This window comes from Mustela erminea, chromosome 9 (assembly GCF_009829155.1).
Source record: "Mustela erminea isolate mMusErm1 chromosome 9, mMusErm1.Pri, whole genome shotgun sequence".
NCBI classification, from domain to species: domain Eukaryota; kingdom Metazoa; phylum Chordata; class Mammalia; order Carnivora; family Mustelidae; genus Mustela; species Mustela erminea.
Window position 1 is genome coordinate 64,467,879 of NC_045622.1, and position 19,352 is coordinate 64,487,230.

The 19,352-nt window shown below is 38.8% G+C and overlaps 1 protein-coding gene across 4 annotated transcripts; it reads left to right on the forward strand.

Moving 5' to 3' along the window:
- The first annotated feature begins 589 nt into the window (after positions 1–589).
- On the forward strand, positions 590–17,362 carry WEE1 (WEE1 G2 checkpoint kinase). 4 transcript variants are annotated; one of them, XR_004289009.1, is made up of 13 exons: positions 590–1,264; positions 2,722–2,927; positions 3,622–3,685; positions 3,885–4,057; positions 4,741–4,862; positions 8,658–8,804; positions 10,961–11,056; positions 11,144–11,229; positions 12,087–12,257; positions 12,353–12,498; positions 13,421–13,509; positions 16,195–16,283; positions 17,113–17,196. XR_004289009.1 is itself a non-coding variant. In XM_032356740.1 (12 exons), the coding sequence occupies exons 1-12, from the start codon at positions 689–691 to the stop codon at positions 17,229–17,231; spliced, it is 1,995 nt and encodes a 664-aa protein (XP_032212631.1). In that variant the 5' UTR covers positions 590–688; the 3' UTR covers positions 17,232–17,362. The 4 variants fall into 4 exon arrangements, 3 of the variants coding, with proteins under 3 accessions (XP_032212631.1, XP_032212633.1, XP_032212632.1); XM_032356740.1 differs by lacking the exon at positions 16,195–16,283 and having other exon boundaries at positions 17,113–17,362; XM_032356742.1 differs by lacking the exon at positions 17,113–17,196 and having other exon boundaries at positions 16,195–17,104.
- The last annotated feature ends 1,990 nt before the right edge of the window (positions 17,363–19,352 follow it).

Below are 19,352 nucleotides of genomic sequence, written 5' to 3' on the forward strand. Positions count from 1 at the left end.
GGGCCACGGTGGTTCCGCGAACGCTCCGACCCCGCCGGGACCAGAAATGTTCCCCACCCCCACCTCAGATCCCAGAGCGCCTGAGGGAGCGCGAGCAGGTCGCCTCCAGGCTGGCGTTCGGCTGGGCGGGCACCCTTCGCCCCTCCCAGAGAGCCGCCTCGGCTCTCCCGCCCTGCCCCGACCGGGCGGCTCCCGGCACCGCTCCCAGAAGTCCGGCTTCCTCATAGGCCCGCGGCCAGGCCCGCCTGAAGGAGGGGTGGGGGGAGGCGGAACCAGCGGGTTCGCGCCAAAATCGCGTAGTTGATCCCTCCCCCGCGGGCTACGTCGCGCCCTCCTTTTTTTTCAAACCCAGGGCTGGGCGGGGATTGGTCCGTCGGGCACTCACGTGGTTAACGGTCGCGGGAAGCAGCGGAGCCCGAACCTGCGGCTGGACCTGCGGAGACCCCAGCCTCGGTGCTCAGGCCGCCCCGCCTCTGCTGGACAGTCCACGCCGCCGCCGCCGCCGCCACCACCACCGCCGGCTGCAGCCCCGGGCGCCCCGAAGCCGCAGCCCACCACCGCGCAGGTCAGCCGCCGCGGCGACCAGGCGCGCCCAGTCGCACGTGGCGGACCCGCCCCCTGGGCCGTCCGCGTCCTGGACTCCTCCGGCTCCGGCTCTCCCGTCCTCGGCCCCGGTCCCAGGGGCGCGATGAGCTTCCTGAGCCGGCAGCAGCCGCCGCCGCCCCGCCGCCCAGGGGCTACCTGCACTTTGAGGCAGAAGTTGATTTTCTCGCCCTGCAGCGACTGTGAGGAGGAGGAAGAGGAGGAAGAGGAGGAGGGCAGCGGCCACAGCACCGGGGAGGATTCCGCCTTTCAAGAGCCCGACTCGCCGCTGCCGCCCGCTCGTAGCCCCACAGAGCCCGGGCCCGAGCGCCGCCGCTCGCCCGGCCCGGCCCCCGGCAGCCCCGGGGAGCTGGAGGAGGACATGTTGCTGCGGGGCGCCTGTCCGGGCGCGGACGCTCCGGGCGGCGGGGCCGAGGGCGACTCGTGGGAGGAGGAGGGTTTCGGCTCCTCGTCGCCGGTCAAGTCGCCGGCAGCCGCCTACTTCCTGGGCAGCTCGTTCTCGCCGGTGTGCTGCGGCGGCGCGGGGGACGCGTCCCCGCGCCGCTGCGGGGCGCGCCGGGCTAGCGGCGGCCCCTGCTCGCCTCTGCCGGACCACCCAGGCACCCCGCCGCACAAGACCTTCCGCAAGCTGCGGCTCTTCGACACGCCGCACACGCCCAAGGTGAGAGGACGCGGGGCCCCGGGCGCCCCGAGCCCCCGGAGTCCGCGCCCGCCCAGCCTTTTAAAAAGGCCGCGGCGCCGGGAGCTGAGCGCGGCGCTGCCCGGGTTCGGTTACATAACCGCCCGGCCGCACCCCCACTCGTTCCCCTGAGCCGCAACAAAAAGTTGGCAGCCCCTCTTTTTGGCCCTGCCCAGAAGTTGTCCGTTAAGATTATGTAACTGAACAATGGGCCTCTTCTGGAACTTCTTCATCTTTCAAAGGGGTTGATCGGCGCCGTCCAGGTGGTTGATGATTTCACGCCCGTCGAGTGGGGGCCTTTCCGACAGTGTCAGCCCGGAGTGTGGCCCTGATAACGTGGTTTGGAAGGATGTTGGAGTGCTGCTGGCCCGGCCACCTGACACTCCTGAGCGCCGCAGCCATATGGTGCCTTTTAAACGCAGTGATGGGCCCTGTAATTTGGGCGGCGCACGTAGGAGTTCGGTTAAAAAATTTCATGCGCTTATCGTTTCGTGTCATGACCTTAAGGGGTTAAGTTTGAGGTATAGAGGGGGACTGCGCTTCGACTCCGGAGAAAAGGCTGGCCTTCCAAGCATTTCCAGTCTTAAAAGACTCCTTAACCCAGAGTAGCATTTAAGCTACTGTCCGTACATGGTATTTATTGGGTGAGCGTTTGTTTACACCCTTGGGTTTGCAGTGCCCATGTGTGGTCCCCCTAACTGTAACGATTAGGGACATCCAGCTGTTAAAAGCCAGCATCGGTGGAGTTTCTTGGACCCTTGTGCTCTCATATTGCTGATAATATATCACAATGAAGGAGGACCTGTTTGTTGAGTAGCAAGTGAGTATGCAGATTAGTACTTCTGAAACTTTAGATGTAGCGGCAGATTTTAAAAGCGGACCCATCACGAAATTGAGACAAGTATCGCGTTTATAAGACTCATATGGAAAACGTACCTTTTTGAGTCCTTTTCAGTACCGTGGGTCGTAAACTTAACGAAGAAGTGTGTTTTTGGAGCGTTACTGTTTATTAGGGACTTGCCCAAAACATGATCCCTCTGGAAGTGAGGGGAGGAGTCCGCCGGAGGTGGTTTTCAGAGCCCTATTTGGATGGGGGGAAGGGAGCTTTTATGGCGCTCCCTGACTGCTTTCTATTTTTAGATGGAATGAAAGTTTTTGTTAACTCCTGGACTCTAGAATAAACTTAATTTCAGTCTGCATTTCTACTGTTTTTAGGGTCAGAGACCTGTTTTATGTGGCTATCTGTTTTAGAAAGGGTGGTTGGTATCTACCTTTCAGACTGCTGTAGTTATCCACGGTTTGTTTTGCTGGAGATGTGACAGAGGCTTGTGTGTTGCTTTGATCTACACTATCAGACCTGTGAAAGGCTTGTTGAAGGTTGGGTTGAGAAGGCTGTCTGTAGGACTTGGAAACTAAAAATTTCATTTTTCCTGTCCTAGAGTTTGCTCTCCAAAGCGCGAGGAATCGATTCCAGCTCTGTTAAACTCCGAGGTGGTTCTCTATTCATGGATACAGAAAAATCAGGAAAAAGGGAATTTGACATGCGACAGACTCCTCAAGTGAATATTAATCCTTTTACCCCAGATTCTGTGTTACTTCATTCTTCAGGACAATGTCGTAGAAGAAAGCGAACACATTGGAATGAGTAAGTTATTTAGTATTCCACAGTGTGGTCCCCAACCACTCACGATTGGTTTGTGGTACTTATCAAAATTCAGTTTCATCTGAATTACATGGAAGTTTGTGCTCTGAAATTTTTCTGTTGCTAGCACCCACTTTCCAGGAGAGGTAGGTGGAAAGTAATCAGCTGTGGAAAAGTAGTGGTGTGAAAAAGGAAGGAATAAAAAGCCTAGATAGCTTGTAGAAAATCTGCTGGTGTCAAAAATGAGGCAGGCAGAGAGAGTTGATTTAGACTTTAATTTTGATATGTGTAGTGGTGTTGGCTTGTAGTTAATAAGTATATTTCAGCAGGGACAGCATTTTCATCAGCTGAGCCATATCTTGTGATTATAAAATTAAGTGCTTATCTTTTTTTATTTAAGATTTTATTTATTTGGGGGAGAGAGAGAGCATGCGCATAAACACAGGTGGAGAGGGGCAGAAGGAGAAGCAGACTCCCTGCTGAGCAGGGAGCTGGACACAGGACTCAGTCCCAGAACCCTGGGATCATGACCCAAGCTGAAGGCTTGCTTAACTGACTGAGCCACCCAGACGCTCTTTCTTGTCTGTTTCTATTCATTAAAATATAATTTCACCGTACACCTATCAGATTAAGTTTTGGATTTCTAGTTGATGTGTCTGTTAGATCTCTTGATGGAAAAATACATAATATTTTTCAGTTCTTGTGGTGAAGACATGGAGGCCAGTGATTATGAGTTTGAAGATGAAACAAGACCTGCTAAAGTAAATATCTTTTCATTTTCTTTTTATTGTTTCTGAGATTTCATTTTCTACTTCTTAACAAGTTTCCATATATACATTTTAAATATCCATTAAAACATAAGATATAATGACTTAAGTTTCACATACAGTGCTATCATCATAGCAAAAAATCATTTTTATATCTTTGTATTACGTATATGGATACGCTTTTTTATTACAGAGAATTACAATTACTGAAAGCAATATGAAGTCTCGGTATACAACAGAATTTCATGAGCTAGAGAAAATTGGCTCTGGAGAATTTGGTTCAGTGTTTAAGTGTGTGAAGAGGCTGGATGGATGCATTTATGCCATTAAACGATCAAAAAAGCCATTGGCTGGCTCTGTTGATGAGTATGTATTAAAAATTTTGTCTTTTGCTTTTTTATTCCCTATGGTGTTAACAAACCTTAAGGTTTTACATAATCAAGCACTAAGATTCTTTCACTTTTGAGAAGCTATAATAATTTAATCATGTCCTTTTCATTTTTTGCCATTAATTCTTATTGGACTTGGGAGAATTATATGAGTAGTCTGATTTTGAAACCTAACTTTTTTTTTTAAAGACTTTATTTATTTATTTGACAGACAGAGATCACAAGTAGGCAGAGAGGTAGGCAGAGAGGCAGGCAGAGAGAGAGAGAGGGAAGCAGGCTCCCTGCTGAGCAGAGAGCCCGTTGCCAGGACCCTGGGATCATGACAGAGGCCCCAACCCACTGAGCCACCCAACCGCCCCTTGAAACCTAACTTAAATTTCTTTGTTCTGATAGCATCCATGAATTCAGAGTAAAATGGAGTTTCATTTTTCCCAAGTTCTAGGGCCACCAAGGTTCCTTATTTGTAACATTCTTCTTTAATGGAATCCTTTAGAAAAATCTGGTACAGAGGTTCTCACCCCCTCTCTCTTAAGCAAGTTATCCTTCAGCATAATGATAGATGACAGAAGTTAAGTTTCTCTTATGAAGTCAGATAAATTTGTTCAGTTTAGGCTTGAACAAAAATGATTTACCATTCTATCAATCTCAAATTTCTCCTAGGCAGAACGCTTTGAGGGAAGTATATGCTCATGCAGTGCTTGGACAACATTCTCATGTAGTTCGATATTTCTCTGCATGGGCAGAAGATGATCATATGCTTATACAGAATGAATATTGTAATGGTGAGTAATATGTTGGTTCTGTTACAGATTTGTGAGCTCAAAAAAATGAACACTGAGGAAATCGTTTTTATTTGAAATCCTGCTCTAATTCTATGCCTCTTTTATCTCTTATAAATTCAAAGAGAGCCTATCTTTTATAAATTGAAGAAGCCTAACCTGAGTTTCAGTGAAGTTCATTGCTTACCTGGATATTAAGAAAAGATTGAAAACCTTGTCCCGGTTACTTCAGTAGTAGAATTGTGCATGGTAGTGTGCCTGTTAGTCAGACTGATCTTGAGAGGACAGTGGTCTTGCCATACATATTTTGGCATCCCTAGCATGTAGCATAGTGTACGTAGGGTATGGTAGTACATAATATAGGTTCAATTCATTTTAGCCTTCCCTTTCCATTTCATTTTATGAAATGAAGTTAAAACTGATGCTGGTTAATCATAAAGTGACTGTAACTCTCCATTGTTCCAACTTCAGCCATTTGTTAAAGTATTCTATAATCTTGCCCCCCATTCCCATTTTTTCCAACCTAGTTTACCATTAGAATCCTCTCACAATTTTCTGTTAAGTTATGCCTTTAGTTCTCTAGCTGTGCCTCTCTCCCTCATTTCGCCCCCAAAACAAGAAAAAAAGCTTCTGTAGAGGGTCAACTTTGGACCTCTGGAGAGCTTTCAATTTTCAAAAAGTCCCTCAAGGACCAACTTTGTTCCCCCCTTCTTAATTAAATCTTTATCAAAACCCTAGTCTCAATTCTGATTCTTGTAAATACCTATTATTAAATAGGTAAATCTTTATATATGCTGGGTTTCCATTTCTCTATATCTTCTGTGAATATTAGAGAATTTGGAATTTAGTGAGCATTTGGGAGGTGATAGCAAAGGTTTGTTTGTTACTTTTTTTTTATTATTCTCGTTATTTTTTCCTTCAACAAGACCAGCCTTCTCATAGCTTGTTAATAAATAAGTGGTGTAGGTAGTGGATTCAGGTTTTCAGTATTTAAAAACATTGAACAAAACGGAAGTAAAAGATCCATTTCTCACACCTAGCTTTTTGTTGAGTTGTCATTATATTAATTCTCTGTACTTGAAATAACGAAGTGCTCAGTATATAGCATTGGCGCTAATTTGTTTCACACATCTCTTGAAATGTTTCTATTCATATCATCAGAATATTTATGTAGCTATCATGACCTTGTGGACCAATCTGTTTCTTAACCTTCAGTTTTCAGTTACTGCACTTAATATAGGGCAGTTTGACTATGTCTTTTCCACTAGATGTTTGCTAGATGCCATCTTCTGGTTTCTTTCTCCCTTTCACTTTGTTGATGTAGTTGGTCCTCTTAACAAGTATTTCAGTAGCGGTCCAGGGATCACACATTTGTAACAATCCACCAAATAAATAATGTGGTTATATAATTCAGATGATTTTGAAAAACTTTGGGCCTGAGGGGATAGGGAGGGGTGAGTTGATGTCCTGCCCTCTCAGATTATAAAGACCTTGTCCTAAAAAACAAAATAAAACAAAACCCTGTCTTGTAATACAGTTAGATTATAAAATAATATTTTGTAACAGTTTATTAATTTGGAACAGTATAAAACACTTAAAGAATACACAGATCTTTAAAAATAAATTGACCTGTGTGAAAAGGGTTGCCTCTCAGATTAGTTGTCTTTTCTGTTTAGATGAAAGGAAATGAAGCTACCTATATACATTCCTAAACTCTTCTATTCCTTCTGCCATCATTGTTCTCTCCACATAAAGCTTTGAATGTCCTAATAATAGGCCTGATCTTCAGATCGTTTTCCACAGTTCTACGGGAAATCATTCTATTATTTCACTTATACACCGTGATTAACTGATGTCCTTTATCGTTACTAAGTTTCCTTATTATCTCAAATAGTCATTTACATTTTAAGCCTTTTGTCTTGGTTTGGTGATAGACTGAAATTTTTACCCCGTAAACAAGTGTGGGAAAATGTTGATGGGTAGGGGAAGAGAATGTGAAATATCAGATGTGTGTCTTGCTCTTCTTACTTCTCTTTGCCTTTCAGCAGTGAAATAGAAGGAACTGACCTAGCTATAGCTGGTAGATACACTAAAATGCTTATTAAACTTAGACTAGGACTTCAAGCCCCTTTATAGACCTCCCTTCTAGAGCCCTTTTTCCTGCAGCTCAAGATTTGTTATGAGTATAGAGAACATACTTAAGTCTAAAATACTGAGGTGTCTGATTTATTTTTATTTTTAAAATACATTGGACATTTTGCTACCTAGTCTTATTCAAATTGTATTCCTGGCTAATCCTTTCCTGACTAATGTATACTAATATACCTTCCTGATTTTATTACCCTGGTTCTGATTTCATTATTCCTAACTAAGCTTTAGACAGAAGTGGTTTGTTTTGGTTTTTGATTTTTGTTTTGTTTTACGTAACTCCTCTTTTCCTAAGATAAATTATAAACTTAAAAATGTTTTTAATAAAACTTAAGAGTATAAACTTAAAAGCTTTTTTAAAGTATAAACTAATGAACTGGTTGGTTTGACCTATCCTACAAAAGCAGGTTTTATTCTCATTCATAATAATAGTAGTATAAGTTAAAACTATTAAAATACTGTTTTTTACCTATAAAATTTATAGACTGTTGTCAAGGGTATGGGGAAAACCGTTTTTCTCATACGTTAATGATGGGAGTGTAAATTGGTACGGGCTTCTCTATGGGAACTGTGTGTGTGTGTGTGTAAGTATAAGTAAAATTGCCCCATATTTGTCTTCCAAAGCCTCAAATTCACATAAGGCACATGTTAGCAAAGTTTAAGTACTGGCCATTTTGAAATCAGAAACCGAATACGTTGTTACTTCTTTTATGTGAATTTTCACAGGCCCTGTAGTTTTGGCAAGGATGGTGTGAATACCAACCCTTTTTTGTAGCAGGATAAACAGAGAAACGTCCCTCTCAGCTATAAAAACATATTCTATATATAAGATAGTATTTCACACACATACTTCAGCCACATATTACCATTGTTTTGTGACTAAGCATATCCTTTAATTTTTAAAAAAAGATTTTATTTATTTATTAGAGTATGTGCATGAGCATGAGGGTGGGGTACGGAGAGGAACAGAGAGGGATAAGCAGCCAGCCTGAGGGAGGGCTTGATCCCACGACCCTAAGATCATGACCTGAGCCAAAACCAAGAGTCAGATGTTCAACCAAGTGCCACCCAGGCACCCCATATATACCCTTTAAACCAGCAATTTTTTTCTATAAGATACGTTGTTAAATGTGTGTGTGAAATGACCAATGTACAAAGTTATTCCTTAGACTATAGTATATAGTAGTAAAAGCTTGGAAATTACTTTAAAATATTCATCAATTAGGAGACCAGCTGATACATTGCCATTCATTTACACTATGAAATCCTGTAGAGACACAAGAGAGAACAGGGTATCCTTTGTATGTTAGTAAAGAATGATCTTCAAGATAATGAAAATATGTTGTCATTTGTGTGAAAAGGAGTTGAGAAAAATAAGAAACCAATAACATTGGTTTATTCTGGGAAAAAGAACCAGGTAGGACGCAGGGGTATATGGATGAAAAAAACTTTACATTTTATTTTGTACCCATGTGAATATATTACTTATTGAAAGAAGAAATAAAATTTTAGATTTCACAAGCAGGAAAAAGAATAGGTTATATAAAATGCTACTTTTTTTCTTGAGTTTGTGGCCACTCAATAAAGATGGAGGGAAGAGAAGTAAGATCTCATGAAGAGGAAATTGCTAATTTTTCCTGTGTTTGTTAGGTGGAAGTTTAGCTGATGCCATAAGTGAAAACTATAGAAGCATGAGTTACTTTACAGAAGCAGAGTTGAAGGATCTCCTTTTGCAAGTTGGCCGGGGCTTGAGGTATATTCATTCAATGTCTTTGGTTCATATGGATATAAAGCCTAGTAAGTATTACAAATTCTCTGACCTGTGTTCTTTAGTGTTATAGAGAATAAATTATTTCATTAAAACAATATGAAAACATATACATTTACTACATTTTTTTGTTGTTGTTTTAAAAGACCTTTGAGCCACATACTGTTTTATGATTTCCTTTCACTTCTTCTCCTGTTATTCCAAAGTATTTGAGGCAATTCATTTTTAATAAAAGTTGGAAAAATTTGCTATATCTTATGGAAACCCCGTAGTCATGAAGTGGGACTCTGATGGGAAGACTAAGAAGACTTCCTAGTGTTTAAAGTCCTATTGTTTAAAGTCCCTCTCTTCTAGGTTATAGAACTATAGTTAAAAAATAGTGCTGGTGCTGCTAACAGGGTTGTTAGAATAAAATGAGATATTTGAACATAATTTTGGAAACTTAAGTGCTATGTAAACATGGTGATATTTCTAGCCTGTATACCATGAAAGTGTTACTGCATTATTCAGAAAACAAATGGCATATGCAGTATGATTATCTTGCATTTAAAAAGGGTGCAAGTGAATGCAGCTATAACAACGTGCACATCCCTCTCATTTTATTAAAATAACCTCATAATGTGTACTTTTAAAAGTTGTAAGTCAACTCTACCTTTTTGTTTCAGTAAATTTTCATCTTTTCTAATAGCTAGATCATATTAAAATTTTTTCCAGGTGACCCAAGTCTTTTTGGTTTACTTGTCCAAACTAGTATCCGTTTTCAGGACCATGCATTCCATCTGCTTCTATTTCCCGCCCCCCTCCCCCGCCCTTCAGGTTTTGCCCTTCCTCTGCCTTAAAAAAATAATACTGATATGGACTTTGTCATATAAGATGTCCTTTTTTCTGGATTTGATTGGTTGCTCCCTTGCATCATTTATCTTAACTCCTTTTTCCCCTATGTTTCCTATAAATTGGAAGTTAAAACTAACAGATTGATGAATTCAAGTATGAATTTTAGGCTAGGTATTTTTTTTTTTTAAGATTTTATTTATTTATTTGACAGAGAGAGATCACAAGTAGACAGAGAGGCAGGCAGAGAGAGAGAGAAAGAGGGAAGCAGGCTCCCTGCTGAGCAGAGAGCCCAATGCGGGACTCGATCCCAGGACCCTGAGATCATGACTTAAGCAGAAGGCAGCAGCTTAACCCACTGAGCCACCCAGGTGCCCCTAGGCTAGGTATTTCTAAGTTGAACTTAATGAAGATTTTTTTGTTTTGTTTTTGTCTACGGAAATGTGTGATTCATGAGAATTTAAATTATTTTACACAATTACGTGAAGAATTTATCTGTATGTTAATAACTCACTAAAATTTTTATTTTTCAAATGGGGAAAAAATAATATTTGAATTGATGGCAGTAAATAGAAATTAGTAAGGTTTGCCTATACTCACTCATACCTTGTTTTAAGTGTCAGACAAACATAGTAGATCCTTATAAGTACAAAAGTTGAAAATATTAAGATGTGGAGTTTTAAAATTTCAAATTTATAAATACCATTGAAAAATAAATAATTCCATAAATAAAGTAAAATTGAAAGATGACTTAAGTGAGTGTAACATTTATAAACTCAGTAGTTTATTTACACTTTACATTTACTTTACATTTACATTACTTATTTATTTACATTGGTAAAACTATTAAAATGAAATCTGTGACTGAAACTTAATGTTAATCATGAACTTACCTGAATTTGAAGAAGAAAAGTGTATGTATAGTAGAGGAACCACAGAGCCACATTGGGATATAGATACAGCCAAACTCAAGTTATATTTCTTGTATTTTTCATACCAGCCCCTAGCATTAGGTTAAAATTTATGATTTGGAAGCACCACCGCTTACTACGTTATTGCCTTTTTTGTATTGTTTCTATGTAGTTAAAACTAAAGATCAATGTATAGATTAGAGTCTAAGGAAGTGGTTTCCAGGTGTTCAAAGATCAGTACTAGGCCAGAAAATATGTTCCTTAGAAAATACAACCCATTTCCTCTCCCCTGAGATTCTTATTCTCATTGGGCTTTAGGGTAGAACATATGAAAATCTATATGTTTGAAAGCTTTTGGGATGATTCTGATGTATGGCCTTGTTTATGAGTTTTGGTTACACTATTAATTGTTAGTGCAGCTGACATAAATAACTGTTTGACAGGTAATATTTTCATATCTCGAACCTCAATCCCCAATGCTTCCTCTGAAGAAGGAGATGAAGATGACTGGGCTTCCAACAAAGTTATGTTTAAAATAGGTAAGAAAGAAAGATAACCAGATTATTGCCTTAAAATAAAGAAAGAGCCTATTTAACTCTTGACTCTATTTTTTTCAATACTTATAGGTGATCTTGGGCACGTAACAAGGATCTCTAGTCCACAAGTTGAAGAGGGTGATAGCCGGTTTCTTGCAAATGAAGTTTTGCAAGAGGTAGTTTTTTTCTTTAATAATGCTATTTGTTTTATAATAATGCAGACATATTAAAATTTTAAGCTCTAATAACTAGTAAAATCTTAAAGAAAGCCTAAACCATCAGCCAGGGTTATTTAATCTAGCAAAATTCAGTAAAGGCAAAGATTTATAGTGTTCAACAATGATGGAGTTATAAAAGAAGTTCACATACACTACTGGTGCAACTGTAAAATGGCATAGCCTTTTAGGAGATCAAAGTATTTGTATCTATCAACATTTTAAAATGCTGTACCCTTTTACCCAGAATTTCCTTTCTAGGAGTCTTATCCACAGAAATGTTCATATACAAATAAATTGAGAACAATGTAAATGTTTAGCAATAGAGAAGTGGTTAAATAAATTATAGCATATAGTTAATAGTACTGTTTGAAAAAGTGTGACCTAAAAAAAAGTATGACAAAATATTTCTTGATAAGAGTTTAGAATGAAAGTAGAACAAGCAGAACAAATAAATTGCATGATCCCTTTGTTTTTCATAATTATATATGTATTTGTAACTTGTCAATGTATGTATGTCTCCTGTATTCATATATGAGTGCCCCAGGATAGGAGTTTATTCTGAGAGATGAATTGGACTAGTGAAAGAGAGAAGGCATTTACTTTTACTCATCTCCCTGATTGTGTATGTATTTGTGATATTAAAAATCTCCTCAAATTTAACTTCTTCTCTGAATAGGTTTTAAAGGTTAAATGTGGCACTGGATATTTTAATTTAGTCTTATTTCTCACCTAAGTCATCCCTGAAGTGTAATTCTACTTTACTTTGGCCATTTTTATATTCCCTTAAAATTTTTTTTTTTTTAATAATTTTACAGAATTATACTCATCTACCAAAAGCGGATATTTTTGCCCTTGCCCTCACAGTGGTATGTGCTGCTGGAGCTGAACCTCTTCCCAGAAATGGAGACCAATGGCATGAAATCAGACAGGGTAGATTACCTCGGATTCCTCAAGTGCTTTCCCAAGAGTTTACAGAGTTGCTAAAAGTGAGCATTTTTGGTATATAATGCACTTTTTATTGACATGGTTTTATATTTGTTAAATTGCATGTCTTTGCCTTATTTTTACTTCTCTTTCTAAGGTTATGATTCATCCAGATCCTGAGAAAAGACCTTCAGCAATGGCACTGGTAAAGCACTCAGTATTGCTGTCTGCTTCTAGAAAAAGTGCAGAACAATTACGAATAGAATTGAATGCTGAAAAATTCAAAAATTCACTTTTACAGAAGTAAGTGAGAGTTTTATGGAATGTTTGTTTTAACTTTCTCATTTTCATTTTCAAATTTTAATGAGCAATGATTTAGGTTTTCTGTCAGTGAAGGCTGTAGTGGTTTGGTATGTTATACAGTTAAATTTTGGGGATTTCTGCCTTAAATTATTTGTGACATATGACTTGGTATTGTTCATAAACTTGGAAATTATGGACTTAAAAAATTTTTAAGACTAGCATGTATTTGCAAGTGGTATTAATCCCCAATCCTTAACTTACAGCAAAAACTAAGTGAGCCTGTACAATAGACAGGCTTTTTTTTCCCCCTTAAAGTCTCACCGTAGATTAAGTTTCCTTCATTCGTTCTATTTATTTTTTATGGAGGGATTAAATGAGTATCAGTTAAGTTAGTAGATGAGCCTCATATTTTGAATGACTTTTGACATTTCAGAAAATTGATGGGAATGATAATTCTAATTCATTTGCTTTATTGCTGATTTTAACCTAATAAAAACTGACTTGAAATATAAAAGGTTTATTTGCCACTAGTTTGATAGCCATCACAGTTTATACAAATGGGAAGTAGAAGTTTCGTTTCATCTCTATTATGTAATATTTTCACAATATGAATTAGAGTTCTGGTTGAAATTATTTTGTATTACAACTCTGTCATTACTAACATCTTTATTACTTAGGTCCAAGTATATATGATATTTTAATTCTGAGAGCACAAAATAAAATCATTTCATAAATTTAAGTTGTTTGAGCACAAGCTAAAGTTTCATACTGTAATTTTTTTCCTCAGTTGTATCTTAGAATAATCATAGCATGCTAATAAGATCTCCCAGCTGATAATATAGTTTGTGTTTGGCCTCTTAGGATCCTTCCTAGGATTAATACAATAGGTGAAAAGTCTTGTTTCCTATTTTTATGTTCTTAGAGAACTCAAGAAAGCTCAGATGGCAAAAGCTGCAGCTGAGGAAAGAGCACTCTTCACTGATCGGATGACCACTAGGTCCACCACCCAGAGTAATAGAACATCTCGACTTATTGGAAAGAAAATGAACCGCTCTGTCAGCCTTACCATATACTGAACTACTCAATTCCCACCTCCCCCAAAAAACTGTGACAAGAGGAAGCTAGGTTGAAATCACTGCTAGAATCCAGTTTGCAATTACTTTCTCAATCGGTGTCAGTAGTTTTACTGAAATACCTTTTAGAACTTTTATTTGTGAATTACAGTTGAAAGCTGTATCTTGACCAGTGGTATATCAGGCTTTCGTCTAGTCTTACTAGTCTGTCTTCTGTAGGATATCAGTGACTGTTGGATGTTACACCAGCCTTTCCAGGGTTAACCACTGTGGTGGTGTGCTGCTTATAGTTTGCTGTTGCATTGTAATAAAAGGTGTCTTCCCTGTAGTGACCTGTAAAAGGGATGCAGGGGCTTTATTACAAACATATTCTCCCTTTGAGAAGGGGAATGCTAAGAGACTCAGTACTACTCAGCCTTCAATGTACCTGTGTGTCAATCTTATATTTCTTTTTTTTTAATTGTGAATTATACTTGTATATCCAACTGGGAGCACTTTGTAGGCATTGCATCAACCATGGAATGATAATTCTGTGGAAGTATTGCCTTGTGAATTTGCTGCTATTTTAGTTTTGTCTTTGCTGTAAAATTGTAGCATTAAACAATCATTGTTAATAGGCTTTTTTGGAAAACAATTATGTGAAATACATAGCTGCTCTTGATGACAAGCAGCTATTTGCCTTTTTTTCTTTGAACTTTGAAGCTAGTGCATTGGAGTAATGCACCTTTTTTTCCCTTTTGGATTGCTGTATTAATGTAGTATAATTATTACTGGTTTTGTAATTTTTCCTGATAATGCCCTTCCCTGACTCTTTTTTAAAATGTTCCCTCCCTCTACCCAAGTTTTGTACTTGATTGTATTGTTAGTCTGTTTTTAAATGTTTTGCCCAGTTTCTCTTCAATATTTGTGTATATAAACTAATCTTGGTGATAGTGTATATAGCTATTTGAAATGCCAGAATGACTTCTGACTATTCCAAGCTTTACACAAAATATATTTTATCAATGATAAGCCATTTGACTAATAATACTGGCTAACCAGACATTGCAAAAAACAAAAACATAGAATTTGTCTATTATTTGTTTTCCTATTAATTTTGGTTTACAATTTGTTTACACTTGTCTGTTTGACTTGTGTTTTATTAACATTGATTGGCATATTAAAAGTCACTCTGAGCTTACCTTAATTGTCTAATTCCTTGTGATGCCTGTTTTCTACCATTTTGTCTCTAGTATCACTACATTTTAACGTTTAGAGTATAATGTATATAAAGTACTAAAAGAGGGCACAGTTTTTGATAGAATATGGAACATTATTTAATGATGAGTTTTAGGCTATATTAGTTACATTTGGTAATTGGAAGAAAATTTGTCCATCAACCACAAACTTTTTGTCACTGTAAATATTTAATATTTGTGTATCACATTGCATATTATGCATTTGATCTGCTAGAAATGTAAGATAATGTAGTTTAAAATAGCTTTAGATATTAAGTGGATATAAAGACTCAGCTTTCTAATTTAAGCTGAGTCACACAAGAGCTTCAAAGTAAGGCTGTAACTCAACTAGGCTAGATTTTTTAAGAACTGAGAGTGCAAATTTAAGTGATAAACAGTGCTAATTCTATGTGACATCTTTTTCTGATACAGATTAGAACCAGAGTAAGCAGCAAAGGCCTTAGAGCTTAGAGTGGATTTCCCCCACCCCCCACAAAAAAAATGAAACAAAACAAAAAAAACCAAAAAGGATTTCGCAAGATCCTTGTGCTTTTTGATCAAGGGTACATAATTTCTGTTGATTAAGGTCTCTTTCTTCCCACTATAACCATTTCTAATAAGCTTAATTACTTTAGCTTTGAAGCTTATGACATGTTAAAAAGCACATTTTAGAGGTGTGAGAGGAATTAGTGCAGACAGGTAAATGAGATAAAAACTGATAGGTGGGGTTGAGGAAAACATACTGCAGAGACTGGAGTAGGTAACATTTCAGTAGTCACTGAAGACAAAACTATAAAAAGTATAATCAGTGTACATTAGGGTCACTCAAAGTCACTAAGGTGCATTTTTCTAGTGCACTAGCTTCAAAGAAAAAAAAAATCAGTTTTCCAAGTTGATATTTGCAGTAAATTTTTCATATTGTTTAAGAATATTAGATTAAGTAGAAAAAAGTCTGGTTTTCTAGGAAAGAATTCTTAAGCCATCTAAAAGCTGATCGAGTTGGGCTCATATTCACCACAGGATACTTAGGTTGAATGCCTTTTGTGTACTAACTGGTAGACCAAAGACTTGTAAGAAATAGTCTTTGCCCCTCAGTACTCAGAATAAAATCGAGGAGACCCATGTAAACATAAAATGACAATAAAATGCGATAAGTGCTATGTTGGAGGGATTCTGCAGGTAGAGTGATAGCTCAAAGGACAATTACTTAGCTTGCAAAGATGCTGGTGGTGGTAGAGCAGTGAGTAGATCCAGGGAATGACATTTAGACTGATTTCAAAGTCATTGTACTGACTCGGTAAGAGTAAAGGGCCTGAACTAGGACCCCTGTGGACAGACACACGAGAATAGGGATTTCATTAGTTGGGAGCACTGTACACTAAACAGTTTTTGTTTTTATATAATAGAATGAGAACTTGTTAGCATAACATCGGGAGGAAACTACAAGTGCTAATATGGAAGCATTGAAGAATTTTCCAGAAAAGTTAACCAAAATGTAAGGGCCTGTTACTATTTGAGACAGATCTCTAACTACTGTTTTGGAAAACTGACTTTAGTAAAGAAGAAAAATTTTAAAATATTGACTATGTAGGTAGGTAGGAGGAATCATACATTGCAGTTGACTACAAATTAAATTGCCTTACCTTTAACTTGACATGAATCCAAGGCATCCCCTTTTAACTAGGGAGCTAATGTCTTGAAGAGCCAGTTCTGAAGCGTTGGTTTTCACTCTGTTCCAGAGGTGAAGAAATAATGGTACTTAAATATTGCTAACACCTGGATTTGGGTACCGCTTTCAGTTGTCTCCTAATCCTTAAAGCAGCAGCATCCTGACATTAGAGTAGTTTTCTTCCTCCCCAGTTCATCTCCACAAAGCATCTCCTTAACTTTAGCCAACAGATCAAATAAGTGATTGCATCCCTAAGATATTTTTATGTGTGAAATTTTTAAAGACCAATTAAAGCAATCAACAAAGGATGGATCGAAAAAATTTTTGGACGTGTTTTGGATATTGTGAAAATTGTAAGTGAAGCCTGGAACTAGGAATTTGGAGGAAACTCTCATTCAGTATTTTGAGGCATTTGTATAACTTTAAAAAACATCACCATAACTGATTTGACCCTGCAGAGTGAGTGGATCTAGAAGTTTCTCCTGCAAACCCGGTTATGTTGTTAGAAACTTCTCAGAAGCTCAGCAAGGTAGATTTTTATAAAAATGGAGGAGTAAGACATCATTGAAACTGCCCCTTTCCCAGCAATTAGCTTTTTAAAACTTTGAGAAGCATTCATCTGAACATCATTGAACTTTTTTTTTCTTTGTGGCAGATGACCCTAATTTTCAATGCAGTTCAAAGGTCTCTGGAATAAGGAAAAATATCTATGTATGCTCTAGGAAGATTTACCAGGAAAAGATGACATGTTCTGTCCAAACTTCATTAAACTAAGAGTCTAAGAAACCTCGGCCAGTCCAGCCCATGAAGAAAAATACCTCAAGGAACATTTATATCATAGTTCATATTGTTTAGTTTTATATGTTAATAAATATTTTGAAGAGCACCTTATTTGAGTTTTGACATTCTTATGATATGAACTGGGTTTCCAGGCCTGGAATTCCAGCTTATGCCTACTAATCCGTAATGCCAACGGGAAGTATGGGTTTAATGTACAATGACTCTATTTCCGATGATTATCCAGAGAGAGGTCCCTTTTCGCTGATGAGACTATAGAGGCCAAGGTCAGTTAAATAGCTTAGGAGCTCAGTTTGCTAAGTGGGAAAGCGAGAATTCCAACTCCAATGTTATGGCAAAGAATCCTGCTTTTTCTGGACACGTGAAAGTTGAGGACAAATACTAATTAAGGGAAAAAGTGCAGGCAACAAAAGAGAGTTAAGAAGATGCTGTCTGAATATTAGGAAAACTGGGAAGACTAATGTCATGGTAGCCAAGAGAGAATTTTGAAGAGAAATTAGGTACGCCTGTATACGGAAAAGATTAAGAAGTGACTTAAAGCTCCATGAAGGCATCTAGGGTGGAGATCTTTGGTGAGCAGTTTTAGTGGGTGAAGAGGGGCGTGGGGAACAAAAGCTAGATTGTAGTGAGTTGGGGTATAAATGGGAGATGAGCAAATAGAGATAGCATGTATAAATCATTTTCTTTTTTTTTTTTATTTTATTTTATTTTATTTATTTATTTGACAGATAGAGATCACAGTAGACAGAGAGGCAGGTAGAGAGAGAGAGAGGGAAGAAGGCTCCCTGCTGAGCAGAGAGCCCAATGTGGGGCTCGATCCCAGGACCCTGAGACCATGACCTGAGCCGAAGGCAGCGGCTTAATCCACTGAGCCACCCTGGTGCCCCGAAATCATTTTCAAGAAACATGGCTGAGAGGCGCCTAGGTGGCTCAGTCGGTTAAGTGTCTGCCTTCGGCTCAGGTCATGATCCCAGGATCCTGGGATTGAGTCCAGTGTCAGGCTCCCTGCTTGGCTAGGAGTCTGCTTCTACCTCCTGCTCCCCCTGCTTGTGCATCCTCTCTCTCAGTCAAATAAATAATCTGTAAAAAAAAGAAAGAAAGAAAGAGAAAAGAAAAGAAACATGGCTGAAAGAGAAGGGCAAGAGAGAAGAGGACTATAGCTAGATGGGAATCTGGGTTTTTCTATTTTCACTACCACTTATTGATCACCTAGTATGTGCTAAGTGTTTTACGTACATAATATAATCTTCATAAGAGCTCCATAGCAAAAATCCCTGTTTTACATATAGTATTTGGAAGAGAGGCAAAAGGAGTTTCCCAGGGGCGCCTGGGTGGCTCAGTGGGTTAAAGCCTCTGCCTTCGACTCAGGTCATGATCCCAGAGTCCTGGGATGGAGCCCCACATCGGGCTCTCTGCTCAGCAGGGAGCCTGCTCCCCGCTCTCTCTGCCTGCCTTTCTGTCTACTTGTGATCTCTGTCTGTCAAATAAATAAATAAAATCTTAAAAAAAAAAAAAAAGGAACTTCCCAGATTATATCACTACAAACTATTGGGATTTAAACCTGAACTGTTTGCAGCACTATCCAAATTCATAGCAAATCCTCTGAGCCTGGAACAGGGGAAGGATGAGTGAAGATGAGACAAGTTTGGAAGTGTTTAGAGGAATGAAGGAAATGGGGGAGGAGAACTCCAGTATGATGGCTCCTTTTCTGTAGCTGGAATTGAGTCCCATGAACTGTATAGTGCCTGAGGACAGTGCTCGTGTATGGGAGGAATGCTGACTCACTCCACCTTTTTCCTTCTGAATGAGGTGGTTAAAAGTTTTCAACTTTGTGTTGAAATAAAAAGCCCCCCCCCCACACACACAATAGCTATTTAAAGCAATGTTTTAAAAGTTTTATGGGGAAATACATGTGTTATACTGAAGTAAGAATCAGGAAGAAAAGTTACATATACGGGATTTTTAAAAAAATATTAAAACAGAAGGCTAACATGGCTGTCGTTTGAGTGGTAGAATTATGGGATATTTCCCACTCCTTTTTCCATTCCAAACTTTTTATATTTTATTTTTTATTTATTTTTTAAGATTTTATTTTAT

Bases quoted from the DNA above. Each gene is read 5' to 3' on its own strand.
- WEE1 (XM_032356740.1), top strand. From the start codon at position 689: ATGAGCTTCCTGAGCCGGCAGCAGCCGCCGCCGCCCCGCCGCCCAGGG. The intron at 3,686-3,884 runs GTAAATATCTTT...TTTTTATTACAG, and splicing joins ATGAAACAAGACCTGCTAAA to AGAATTACAATTACTGAAAG. The intron at 11,230-12,086 runs GTAGTTTTTTTC...ATAATTTTACAG, and splicing joins CAAATGAAGTTTTGCAAGAG to AATTATACTCATCTACCAAA.